Below are 12907 nucleotides of genomic sequence, written 5' to 3'. Positions count from 1 at the left end.
GATTTTTGTCTCCGCCAAGAATAGTACGGGCTACTGCAACTTCGTCGTATCATCATTTCTCGTGCAATTCATCGCTTGTCGTGTATATGTATCAAACACAAGCGAGTACCATTAGGCATGTTCCTCTATTTCGAGGTGTCAACTACGTATCTGCCCAAGATCTTGCCCTCTGCCATCAAGCCGTAAACCTTGGGCAATTCTGACAGGCCGATAATCTTGATTGGAGACTTGACCAAGCCGCGAGTGAAAAAATCTATAGCTTCACGCGTATCAGCACGATTCCCGACGTAGGAACCCTTGATAGAGATTGACTTAACGACGTGAGAGAAAACGTCTGATTTGACGAATGCGCCTGCAGGTAATCCGACCAGCACAACAGTCCCGCAAGGTCTAACATATTGTGCAGACAAAGAAATGGCGGCTTCAGACACAGAGACGTTAATAACACCGTGTGGGCCACCTTTGGTGGCTTCCTGAATGTCCGCAACCAGATCTTTACTTTTACGGAAATCGATGAAAACTTCGCCTCCCACACTGTGGAATAGCTCCTTTTTGTCGTCTCCCCCATCGATTCCTAGCACTCTCAAGCCCATGGCTTTTGCGTATTGGACTGCCAGGGATCCAAGGCCACCGGCGGCCCCCGAAATGGCAACCCATTGCCCAGGACTCAATTCTGCAGTCTTGAGTGCTTTGTATACAGTGACACCAGCGCACAGAATAGGAGCCACTTCCGCGAGATTGATGCCCTTAGGTAAGTTGGCCGCTTGCACCGCATCCGCAGTAGCGTACTGTTGAAACGAACCGTCGTGTGTGTACCCGGACAAATCCGCATGCTCACAATTTGGTTCATGGCCCTGTTCACACAACTCACACGACATACACGAGCCATTGAGCCACTTGATGCCTGCCAGATCGCCTATTTCGAAATTCGTGACATTTTCGCCCTTAGCCACAACCACACCTGCACCTTCATGGCCGCCTACCAATGGTAATTTGACTGGGAGATCCCAGTCGCCCTTCCACGCGTGCAAATCAGTGTGACACACACCAGAGTATTTGACGTTAATTAGAATCTCGTTAGGTTTGGGTGTGGGCACTGGAAGGTCCTTGTAATGAAGCTCACCTCCATTTTCGTAGAATATCACACCTTTCTGGGTTTTAGGGATGGTCGAAGCAAAGCGTAGAGTCCCCCAGTACCTGCCCAATTGCGCTCTAGCGCCAAGACTTCTTTTAGCTCCCAACGTCGCCTGTATAGATGCAGACCCTGCATATCTGTGCATGATGCGCTGCATATTTCCGGCTCGGTTGCTTGTGGAAACCGGTGTTCCTAACTCCGGGAGTTGGTGTCTGGGTGTTCGGATAAATGACCTGATTAATATCCTTCAATAATAAACTGAAGGTTAGTAGCCAGTGTCGGTACGACGAGAAAAAACACCAGCAAGGTTGCAGCAGGTTCTTTCCTTTAATCGTTGCACAGATAACTCGAGAGACAGACAATGGATACGAAAGTCTGTAAAATAACGCTTTATTACACCGAAAAGGGTTTCGTTTCTTCTTGACACTTTTTTTGGTCCTGTACTCTATAAACTTGATGCTATTATGTGTGCAGCACTCTTTATATCATGATGAGACAGGTTTGAAGATAAAGGTGCTTAAACTTTCTTGATATATCTCAGGTCAGACCACCTTGTGACCGTCGTTCAAAGTTTTTCGATCAGCCCGAGCACCGTGGTGTGAGAACAGCAAGAGGGTGAATTTTTGGAATTTTCCTGTGGAAGTTCGTCAGAGATGACCCTTTGGCTCCGGATTCTTCCGAGTATGTAGGCCTAGTCGTTTTCCCAAAATGGATGTAAGAAGCGAGAGAGGGTGAGGGGTGTGACTCCTTTTTTTACTCAACGTGACATGCAAGCGCCGGGTCAGCAAGCGTGACTGCCTTATGTAATCGAACAAGGTGAATGGAAAGGATCGTCTGGTACGGCTCAGCTCGTTTGGTTTTTGAGTTATTGGGTCAGTTCAACGTTTCCGCTGCTTCTTCCACTTGAAAGTGATCTTCCCCTCTGCATCCTGAATTTTTTTCTTATCGCCCTTTTTCATACCTTCGCGTTGGGTGTCCATACGCTGCAATACGCCCGATAGTTGGCGCTCACGTTCTTGATGTTGCTGTATCTGTCGTAGTTTCTTGAGCCGTTTACGATGCAGCGTGTCCACGTCCAGACCAGAAGAGGACTTGGACTGTGCGATAGATTGACCCATTTTGAGACCTTGATCTGCAAGCTGGTCACGTGTGAGCCGGTTTTCACGACGTCCCAACATCTCGGGAGTAGTTTGGAAGTGCTGCGCAGCATCAAACGATTGCAATGCATCACGGTCGTCCACAAAAACCGTGTGGGCGCCCTTAGACTTGAACATCGTCTCGCGCGCCTGTTTCTCGAGCACTTGGCGCTCGTTTTGCCGTAGGGTACGTACGTAGTTTGCGTCCTGTGTTTTCAGCAGCTTTACCTGTGCGGTAGACAAGCTGGGGTCCTCATCGCGTGCGTGTCTCGATTGTTTTAGCAGCCCACGGGCGTCCACGCTACGTGAGTGCATGCCATGGTAGTATTCGTCTGGGTTTCTTTGCTGTGCTTTTTCACGCAAAATCTTCAACGTTGCTTCTTTTTGATGGAAATTTTGCGCTCTCTTGACATAGTCTTTATGTTTTTCCAAAAACCCCAGTCTGGAGCGGCCGGCTTCCTGGGAACGCTCCCGATGCTGTTTTTTTTGTATGTTGTGCACTAGCTTTGCCATTGTGGGTGGATATGTGTGGGAGCGATTATAGCAACACTTCCAGCTTTTTTGATGCTTATTGTGCTTGAAAAGGTGCGGTACAGTGTGATTCTACGCGATGCGATGAGATGAGATGAGATGAGATGCGTTCTTTCCAGTTTGTTATATTGGAAAATTTTTGAATTGTCAATCCATTATGGCGTCACGTGAATGATGATCTCCAAAGGCTAAACACCAGGATCTGTACCAGCTACAGGCCAATTGGTGAGTGAGAACTACTCTTCTCTATTCAATGCGTTACTTTCTCTTTGTTTCCAAGTCGAAGTTGTGAAAAAACTTAAAATCCCGTCATTCTCGTCATTGTACCAATGTAGACTACCTTTTATGTCGCTGGATGCCAATAGAAGACCTTCCCGCGGCATCTAGCACTCCCAATGCGCGATAAGTTCCATTCCAGCACGTTTTAAAGTGTCTCAAAACTCTGGTGTGCTTTTCTGTTATTTATTGGCCCTCTGTACTCAAAGGGCACCGCTCACTGCGCTGGAACAAGTGAATCAGGATTTTCAATACTCTAGATATGATTCACAAATACCGATACTGCGAGCCAGCTGTGCCTTCTTGCTCAAGGGTCAATGACAATTATTTGGGTAACGCAGTTCGGGCAACGCACCAAGCTGTCAATTCCAATTTCTTAAAAAACCTACCAAAATGGCCAGAAAAAGGTTCCATCCAAACTGAAAGCGCGATTGAAGTGTGCTGGAAAAAGTAAAATCACCTCCAGGCTTGGTGAACGGATCCTACCCGCTGTCATCTGTTGAAGTAGCTTTAAGGTTGTCATTTGGCTGTCGTCGCATATGACCAGGCTTCCAAGTTCCATAGGCCACTACAGGATGAGATGATGATGAGCCTTTGATCTCGAAAAAATCCACTACTTTTGACAAAGAATACCACATTTGCAGTCACCAACGACTCGCACTGGACTCATTCGGGGGTTTCATTCAACCGTCCAGTGTTAAAAGCCCACTTTCCCTAGTCCCACTTTTCATGGACTCTTCACAACCTGTTCTCCCGCCTATGGGAGCTGCCCTTCCTGCAGCGTTAGCGTTCCGGAAGAATCTGGTGTGCTACACTTCAGATCCCAGCGTTTTGATCGAATATCTGCAGCGTCTAAGACTGCCGTATTGTCTTTGGGACGACTACGACTGCATAGATATCAAGGATAAGCCAGAAACGGGAACCGTGCTGGTCCTTCCAAACGTTGACAAAACGCTCAACATCCAACAGGACAAACTGGCCCGGTTTCTACAAAAGATGCGGACGCGACAAACGCCGTTTTTCACGGCAATTGCCACTGTGTCGCCCGAGTTTGTGCCCTACGCCCACATGACAGCTTATTTAAAGCGCCAGTTTTGGTTTGCTTGCCAAGACGCACGGCCCCAAGATCTGGTAGAGCTGGCCCACGAGGAACTCCCGCAATTGATGTCCGCACTTGGCCGGATCCACGTACATCCGTCCATCAGACGTTATGTCCTCGATATCATAGTGCATTTGAGGGTCCACAGGTTTGCCAAACAGGCCTCTGGTGGTGGCTGCAACGCCAATGCGCTGCGTGACATGCTCGAGTTGTGCCAGACGCTGGCTTTGGCCCAAGAACGCACATTTGTCGTTCCTGAACTCGTCAAGCTGGCTGCCCACTGGTATTTCCCGTTTCACCTCGAGCTCATCCAAGATCCCCGCCATGAAATTTCCCTCCAGTTTGGCTCAGACCCGGATTTGATCAGCCAGGTGCTGACCAAATTGCAGAATTTCTCTCTTGAGAGGTCTCAGGAGTCTCATTACCCATTGTACTTTCAACACATGGTTCTCAGGGACGTTTTACGAATAATAGTCCCACCCATTTAGCTTCACACCCGCTTCTTACCACTCGTTTAGACCTCCATCCAGCTGTCCAGTATTGTGAGCTTCTAATTTGAGCTCTTCAAGTTCATTACAATGGGTTTCTTGGCGGTAAAGCTTCCAGAGCGGACCTGCGGCTGTCTCCCATCGTGTGGTCTTGTTTTCTCATGTGTCCTACTATTTTTACGCTTGGCACCTCGGTTGACCAATGGCGATTACTACGCGGTGACCTTTCGTTCCGGAGGAAGAACAATATGGAAAATACGTCATAATGGGGTCCCTGACATTAATTAGGTGCACATTGGGAAGTTTCTAAAAAAAGACCCAATTCCACAACGGCCGGTGTTTGAAGATGCCAAGAAGAAATATAAATGGAGGAGAGTAGGGTCCAGTTCATTATGTTGAGTGAGGCTTCAGAAGCTCTAAACTCATCAATTGTCACATTACACCAGGTCTTACTGGCTCGACAGTTTCTCTCAACGTTGAATCAAGAAAAAAAATGAAATTCTCTTCGGTGACAATCGCAGCGTTTTTGGCTTGTGCCAAGATGGTGTTTGCCGATTCTGAAAAATTCGGTTTCTTGGTGCTCAGATCAGGAACTCCTTTGCAATTTGCGTCTGTTTACGCTCAGGACTCGAAGTTGTACTTTGGTAGCTCATCTTCAGCTCTTGATGGAGTGGTCACTGACGACGGAAAGTTGAAGCTCTCAGACAACACATTTGCCAAGGTGAGCTCCGATGGATCGCTTGTAGAAGGCTCTGAAGCAGACGCCGCTACTGGGTTTTCGATCTCCGACGGCTACCTTGCTTTCAACGGCAAGGAGGGCTTTACTGCGATCTCTTCGGGCTCTACATACGTGGTTTCGACCAAGGACGCGGGCTCGAACGACACACCGGTTGCTGTGAAAGCCACATCTTTCTCTAACCCCGGCTCTTCCGTGCCGGATTTCTCCTCTAAGGGCTCTTCGTCTTCTTCCAGCTCTACTGGAGCTTCTACCACCGCTGCTGCCATTTCCCAGATCTCTGACGGCCAAATCCAGGTCTCAACAGGCTCTGCGACTCCAAAGACCTCCTCGAACGTGGCACCCGTCTCCCAGATTTCTGACGGACAGATCCAGGCCTCGACAGGTTCTGCGGCTCCGAAGACCTCTTCAAACGTGGCCCCAATCTCCCAGATCTCTGACGGCCAAATTCAAGCATCTGCTCCCACCAAGACCTCTTCCAACTTGGCACCCGTCTCCCAGATCTCTGACGGTCAAATTCAAGCATCTACAGGTTCTGCGGCTCCAAAGACCTCTTCAAATGTGGCCCCAATCTCTCAGATCTCTGACGGTCAGATTCAGGCCCCTAAAAGTTCTGCTGCTTCGAAAAACTCCTCGACCGTGGCACCAATCTCCCAGATCTCTGATGGCCAAATCCAAGCCTCTACAGGATCAACTGCTCTGAAGACAACCTCCACTGTGGCCCCAATCTCACAGATTTCTGATGGCCAAATCCAGGCCACAACCCGCGCCCCAGCTTCTAGCTCTGTTGCCAAGTCTACGGCCTCTGCCATATCTCAAATCTCTGACGGTCAAGTTCAGGCTGCTTCTGTCTCAAGCGGCACCGCAAAATCAACCGCATCTGCAATTTCTCAAATTTCTGACGGCCAGGTTCAACAGGCCTCGTCCGTCACTATCCAAACCCAATCTGTGAACGGTGCTTCCCATGAACTGGTTGGTTTTGGTGCCGCTTTTGCTGCTGTGGCCGTTGCTCTATTGTAAAGAGGATTCTCTTCCAAATAAAACACATATGTTTCGAGAACGCTGATCTTTCTCATCCGCTCGGCTTACTCATTTGAACTAATAATTTATGTATGCATTACATCTGAGAAGCTTTGAGTTGGCTCTGAAGTTAAGCGACGAGCAAAGTAGAGGTCACAGAAGGCGTTATGTACATGCCAACGTTTGAATAGTACATTAATTCACTCGCTATTTACAATCATGGCGCGAGTATCGTGGTAAATAGTCTCTAATAGTAATATGCCAAGTTCAAAAACAGTCTTCGAAGCAGAAGGAAGAATTTCGACAGAATACTGAAGATCGCCAAGACTGAGCGCTTCCAAAAGTCGAGCCGGGGCTCGATGATGACGGAGTGAATACTCATGTTGACACTTACAATGAATCCAGTGCGTCACGTGATTCAGGCAGACATATCAGCACGTAGCGGACCATAGGCAACAATAATCTTCGAATGTACATAAGAGGAAAGCTGACAGATACTATACTAGCTATCTGCAAGATCGACCCTTTACAGAATATCGAAGCCGCTATTTGATTTACGCACCTGAATAACCATTTCTAGTGCTGTGATGTAGCTTGGCGTTAATTTCAGTCACGTGACCTAGATATGAAATAGCCGCCCAAGGAAAGGGTCCAGCAAACTTTCGAGTATTCCAACTGCTAGTAACAGAGGCCATAAAATCAGGCATTTTATTTACCTTAGAACCTTCCAGCTGCCATCTCCAGCTTTGCTTCCAGACGTTCGTAATACTTTTGTTTTGAGCGCATAATTGGTTTTGTGTCACATCCAAATATTGCGTTTTTGTGCCCTCAAATAAGACTATATAAAGGGCGGCACATTCTCACAATTTAGTTTCATGACTATGTTCATTGCAAAACTCTATTTCATAGCTACAGCGCTGCTTCGTTTGATCGCGACGCCTCATCTGTAAGATATATAGTATATCTAAATACATCTACGTTCTTAGCTCAATCTCAACAGTCTATCAGCGACCTGAACCAAAATGAAGTTCTCTTCGTTGCTGGTCTCTAGCGTTGCTATTCTAGCGAAATTGGCGAAAGCCGACTCCGACTCCTTCGGATTGTTAGTGATCCGCTCAGGCTCTCCTTTGCAATATGCGTCTGTTTTTGCTGAAGAAGGTAAGCTCTATCTAGGCGGCACAATTGTTGGGCTATCAGGTGTAGTTACCGATGACGGGAAACTCAGGTTTTCGGATGGCACCTATGCTGTCTTAGATCGCCAAGGCGCACTTTCGGAAACAGCTGATATTAACGGCGGGTCCCAGGGTTTCGCTCTCACTTCTGGATATTTAGGGTATGATGGATCGATCGGTTTCACCGGCGAGCTTACGAATCGTGGTTACCGGTTCTCGACTACAATGAAATCTCCCGATGACCTCGACGTGCTTATCAGAGCCGTTCTTCCAAACGGATCCACTGTGCCGGATTTTGAACCTTCTGTGACTACAACCAGTCCTGATTGCACCAGGTACCGCAACACCACTGTGACAGTGACCACCACGGCTCACAACACTACTACCACCACGTTGACAACCTGCGAAGAAGGTTCCTCATCGGTAAGTACTACTGGCGCTAGCTCCATTCCGGTGACTTCTGGAAGTACCAGATCCTTCCCTTTAAGTACCTCGTCTTCCAGTACTAATGTGAGCTCGTCGAGCGTTATCACTATAACGCCATCTTCTGTTCTTCCATCCTCTGTCCTTCCATCTTCTGTCCTTCCATCTTCCATCTCATCGAATTTCTCATCGAGTTTCCCATCGAGTTTCAGTCCTTCTCTGCCAATCAGTTCTTTACCTTCATCGACTGTTAGCAGTCCAAATGCAAGCAGTGTACCTTCTGGTACTTCATTGACCGGCTTTCCATCTTCGATCTCCTCAAGCTCATTCAGCAGCTCAACTCAGAGCGTCTCGTCTAGTTCGATAACCAACTCGTCAACGCCTAGCTTGTCGAGTGCCACTTCACCTTTTTCATCTTCGTCAACGCCAACGGTTCCATCCAGTTCGATCGAAAGCTCATCATCAGTTTTTCCATCGAGTGTCACTATTACTCTTTCATCTTCAAAATTCTCCATTCCTTCGAGTTTAATCTCAAGCATTTCGTCGTCTAGTGTTGTGACGAAGAGTTCGTCACTCTCAAGTCAAACCACGCCAAGCTTGTCATCATCCTTTTCCATTTCTATTCCTTCGAGTTTAATTACAAGCTCTTCTCCTTCTGGGTCTTCAAGCCAGGTTATTACCAGTTCTTCAATGTCTAGTGTGGTGACAGGAAGCTCTTCTTCGCTATCACCATCTTCCTCTGCCCTAAGTTCTGCTACGATATCAAGTGCTAGCAGCGCATCGCAAACTTCTAGTTCTGAGAACCCTTCGAGTGCTATGACGAGCTCAGTCTCCTCTGGTAGCTTATCGTTGTCTTCGGTGTCGTCCGTCGTTCCAAGTTCATCCAGTGGAGTTTCCAGCTCAGGAACAACTGTCAGTTCCTCTAGCCTCGCTCCAATCTCTTCCTCTTCCATTCCAGGTTTTAGCTCCTCTACGCCAATAAGCAGTACGTTGAGTGGAACGTCTTCGGTTGCCTCTAGCTCTGTTTCCTCCAGTATCAGTATTACTGCATCATCAAGCGGTTTAACAAGCTCAAGTCCTTCGGTATCTTCAAGTGCCACGCCAAGCTCCATTTCATCAACGCTTTCATCTTCTTCTTTCGAGTCTTCTGGGTCTAGCTCTAGTGCAGCTACCTCAAGCTTGACCTCTAGCTCCGTTACGAGCTCCTCCGTTGTGTCAAGCTCAAAAGGTACGACAACGCTATCGAGCACGCCTATAAGCTCCTCAAGTTTCGTTTCTTCGGTGAGTCTAGGTTCGTCGAGTGAATCAATTAGCTCAATCAGTGCCTCCAGCTCTGTGGCACCTTCAGTGACCAGCAACACAGTTTCTGTCAGTTCGCAGAGTTCATCTGTTGCAAGTTCGTCACCAAGCTCGGCAACCAGTAACACTGTTTCCAGCTCTGTGGCACCTTCAGTGACTAGTAACACAGTTTCAGTCAGCTCACAGAGCTCATCTGGTGCAAGTTCGTCACTAAGCTCGGCAACCAGTAACACTATTTCCAGCTCTGTGGCATCTTCAGTGACTAGTAACACAGTTTCAGTCAGTTCGCAGAGTTCATCTGTACCAGGTTCATCAACATCAGTATCTGCTAGCGGAAGCTCCTCAACAGTCCTCTCTTCCTCGTTTCCATCTAGTGCAGTAAGCAGCTCCACTGTCACTTCCTCCGGGCCCTCATCAAGCGGTTCCATTTCCTCTTCTGCTTCAGTAAGCAGCACTCAATCATCCTCAAGTCCTTCAGCAACGTCAAGCACGGCTAGCAGCACGGCTAGCAGCTCGAGTAGCTCTTCCCAATCCTCGTCACAGTCCACATCAAACAATGGAGCAGCTCAGATTAAATCCAGCGGCCTAGGTGCAGGTATTCTATTCTTCGCGGCCATGCTATTGTGAGAGAGTCAAAAATAAATCTCTGCTCAAAATAAAACGCTTTCCGATGACTGTGTCATCGCTGTAGTTGCAGCTTTCCAGCTTGCTTCCTCTGACTGCTCTACAAAATCAGTTCTTCAAAAAAAAAAAAGTTGTTCAACGCTAACCAATCATATTTTATAAAATCTTGAAGCTGCCCTCGCCGACAGTTTCCAGAGTGCTCCTGTTTACAAGTTATGTTAAACCTTGCGATTTCATACCTCTTCGACCATGCATAGTGGGATTCAAACTATTTATCGTGTTCCAATAATCTATCATCTTGTACTACTGCTCATCGAACAAAAAATGAGATGCCCAATAGTGTATGCTAACGTATTTCGAGATCGTTAGACATAGCAAGTAACCAACCAACTGAGTATCTGATCAAGTTATTTCAAGTGCCGGGACCGCCTGCTAGTTATCAGAGATTCAAATATTACAATGTCGGAAAGAAAGGCGATCAACAAGTACTACCCTCCTAATTTCGATCCTTTGAAGGCAGAAGAGGCGGCTCGCAAAATATCCAAGAAGTTAAAGACTATGCATAAGGACTCTACAACTATTCGACTAATGACACCGTTCAGCATGCGATGTCTCAAATGCTCAGAGTTTATACCACGCAGTCGAAAGTTCAATGGTAAAAAAGAACTGTTACCAGAAAGGTATTTGGAAACCATAAAACAGTACAGACTTAGCATTAAATGTCCACGGTGCAACAATATGATTTCTTTCCGCACGGATCCCAAGAGTGGGGACTATGTGATGGAGATTGGGGGAGTGAAAAACTACGTTGCAGAAGAAGCTGGCACCAAAACTGAAACGGTAGAAGAAGCGCTTGAACGACTGGAAAAACAGCACCAACTGGAGAAAGATGCTGCCAACAACGAACCATCCGAGAGCAAGATGGAACAGGTTGAGAAGCGGCTTGTGAAAATGCAGCAAGAACAGGAAGATTACGAGAAACTCGAAAATCTGCGAAGAGCTAACGCAGCGCGCATGAAGCGCGCAGAGCAACTACATGGGCTATCAGAAAACGTCGCAAGAGAAAAATTGATCGACGATGAGAAAACCGCTGAGGATGCTTTCCGCACCGCTTTACAACCTTCCGGAACTGTTGAGATAAGCACTGTTCGTCCCGTAACGACTACCACTGTCCCGCAAAAAATCCAATTGAAAAAGAAACTCAAGGGTAACCCGTTAGGTGTGGTGATTAAGAAGAAAAAACGAGCTTGAAGAGAAGAACGCGCAAATTTTGTTAAAGATCATTTTTCTTTCCCCCACAATCTGTCGTTGATCACCAACTGACGGACTAGGAAAGGTGATTATAAAAGCTCTGAATTTGACACATGATGCTCCCACAAGCTAAAAAAAGCCTACAAGGTTTCGAACGATAGAATCATCATCACAACAGCGACTGGTCAAACTCCGGTGATTCTCGTTAAGTGTCATTGTTCGTGTCACGTGATGTCAACCGTTTGGGTATTGTAATCAACTGTAGAGAGTTTGGGTCCACACTTAAGATGAGCATCGAAACAACACAATTGGATAGAATACATCATAGCAGTCCATTACTGAGAATGTTTTTCAGTTCAGGTCCTAAACTAGACCCTATTCCATTTCCCTATGAATGCACCAGCATCGATTTCAACACGCACAAACACCGTTTCGACGGTGCAGATTTCATGTATGCAACGTTCCCTGTCTCCACATCATCTAAAGACGGTAACAACGGTACAATTGCGGTACCAAAAGCACGGGTGCTGATAGTACATGGGTTTGATGAGCACGCAGTATTGTACAGTCGTCTAATGGACAAGTTCCATCAGGCGGGGATCGAATCTTTCATATTCGACCAGAGAGGGTCTGGTTCAACAGCGGGGAAGGCATTAAGAGGTTTGACGGACGAAGCACACACGTTCAAGGATCTGGACCATTTTATCGAGTGGAATGTCAAGGACAAGTCTGAACGGACCCCTTTGTTTTTGTTTGGTCACTCAATGGGTGGTGGAATTGTGCTCAACTACGGCTGCAATGGGACTTATAGGGACCAAATCGCCGGGATCATCTGTACGGGACCTTTAGTCACCCTGCATCCGCATTCAGCACCCTCCACCATTGTGAGCGTCCTTTCGCCGTTATTGGCCCTACTTTTGCCCCGGTTTCGCATCGATACGGGGCTCGACCTGGATGCCACGACTTCAGATCGCCAGTACCGTGAGTTTTTGAGTCGGGATCCGTTGACGGTCCCACTGTATGGCTCGCTGCGGCAGATTTACGATTTTCTGGAGCGTGGAAAAAAACTATCGCGCGACAAACAGTACGTGGCCAAGTTTCAAACGCCTGTGCTAATTTTCCATGGCCAAGCCGACAAAATCAACGATCCGGCTGGCTCTCAAAAATTCTACGATCTGTGCACGGCGCAGGACAAACAATTGATTCTCGTGCCTGATGCCCGCCATTCGCTCTGTCTAGAGACAGATTCGATTTTCCAGGATATGTTTGCTACATTACAAAAGTGGGTTTTCAAGCATTCTACACAAGACCAAGATCTGTAGACATCTGGGGCAAGTGGCCCAAAAAGAAAAAAAAAAACAAAACAGAAACGCCCCTCAAAAATGACCATTTTCGCTTCTCTTGCTAGTCCAATTTGCCCAGTTGTTTTTGCAGCAAACTCAATGGGAACCCAAAGCTAACGCGAAGCCTGGGTTTGTTAAAAACTTACCAGACATCACATTGCACTATTCCGGCATTTCAATTCCATTCTAGCGTATCCTTACACTCCAGATGCGCATCAAGGTGCATCATGACTCAACACCACTACTGCAAACATCATCTGAACCCTGATCCCATCTCTTTCCCATCGAATGTTTGCTTCAATTTCTCGAGAAGGAGCCTTTCTACATCTCTCACGTGATCTCGGCTTTCGATTGTTCTTAAATCCGAGTGACCC

At 47.1% G+C, this 12907-nt stretch overlaps 7 protein-coding genes across 7 annotated transcripts; 5 read left to right on the top strand and 2 right to left on the bottom strand.

The window, feature by feature from the left end:
• Nucleotides 1-125: 125 nt before the first annotated feature.
• Nucleotides 126-1292, bottom strand: ADH3 (LALA0S02e02674g1_1; the record flags this gene model as incomplete). The annotated part of the gene is made up of 1 exon (XM_022773652.1): nt 126-1292. The coding sequence occupies one exon, from the start codon at nt 1290-1292 to the stop codon at nt 126-128; it is 1167 nt and encodes a 388-aa protein (XP_022627157.1).
• A 721-nt stretch (nt 1293-2013) lies between these two features.
• On the bottom strand, nt 2014-2784 carry UTP11 (LALA0S02e02652g1_1; the record flags this gene model as incomplete). Its single annotated transcript, XM_022773651.1, has 1 exon — nt 2014-2784. The coding sequence occupies one exon, from the start codon at nt 2782-2784 to the stop codon at nt 2014-2016; it is 771 nt and encodes a 256-aa protein (XP_022627156.1).
• Nucleotides 2785-3807: 1023 nt separating this feature from the next.
• MTC2 (LALA0S02e02630g1_1) lies at nt 3808-4665 on the top strand (the record flags this gene model as incomplete). Its single annotated transcript, XM_022773650.1, has 1 exon — nt 3808-4665. One exon carries the CDS (start codon nt 3808-3810, stop codon nt 4663-4665), a length of 858 nt encoding a protein of 285 aa, XP_022627155.1.
• Nucleotides 4666-5158: 493 nt separating this feature from the next.
• CWP1 (LALA0S02e02608g1_1) lies at nt 5159-6421 on the top strand (the record flags this gene model as incomplete). The annotated part of the gene is made up of 1 exon (XM_022773649.1): nt 5159-6421. One exon carries the CDS (start codon nt 5159-5161, stop codon nt 6419-6421), a length of 1263 nt encoding a protein of 420 aa, XP_022627154.1.
• A 1022-nt stretch (nt 6422-7443) lies between these two features.
• LALA0_S02e02586g (LALA0S02e02586g1_1) lies at nt 7444-9942 on the top strand (the record flags this gene model as incomplete). The annotated part of the gene is made up of 1 exon (XM_022773648.1): nt 7444-9942. The coding sequence occupies one exon, from the start codon at nt 7444-7446 to the stop codon at nt 9940-9942; it is 2499 nt and encodes an 832-aa protein (XP_022627153.1).
• A 456-nt stretch (nt 9943-10398) lies between these two features.
• On the top strand, nt 10399-11190 carry YJU2 (LALA0S02e02564g1_1; the record flags this gene model as incomplete). The annotated part of the gene is made up of 1 exon (XM_022773647.1): nt 10399-11190. One exon carries the CDS (start codon nt 10399-10401, stop codon nt 11188-11190), a length of 792 nt encoding a protein of 263 aa, XP_022627152.1.
• Nucleotides 11191-11477: 287 nt separating this feature from the next.
• YJU3 (LALA0S02e02542g1_1) lies at nt 11478-12512 on the top strand (the record flags this gene model as incomplete). Its single annotated transcript, XM_022773646.1, has 1 exon — nt 11478-12512. The coding sequence occupies one exon, from the start codon at nt 11478-11480 to the stop codon at nt 12510-12512; it is 1035 nt and encodes a 344-aa protein (XP_022627151.1).
• Nucleotides 12513-12907: the final 395 nt, after the last annotated feature.

This window comes from Lachancea lanzarotensis, scaffold LALA0S02, assembly GCF_000938715.1.
Source record: "Lachancea lanzarotensis genome assembly LALA0, scaffold LALA0S02, whole genome shotgun sequence".
NCBI lineage: Eukaryota > Fungi > Ascomycota > Saccharomycetes > Saccharomycetales > Saccharomycetaceae > Lachancea > Lachancea lanzarotensis.
The sequence above is the reverse complement of the archived record's forward strand: the minus strand, read 5'-3'. Positions and strand labels throughout refer to the sequence as shown.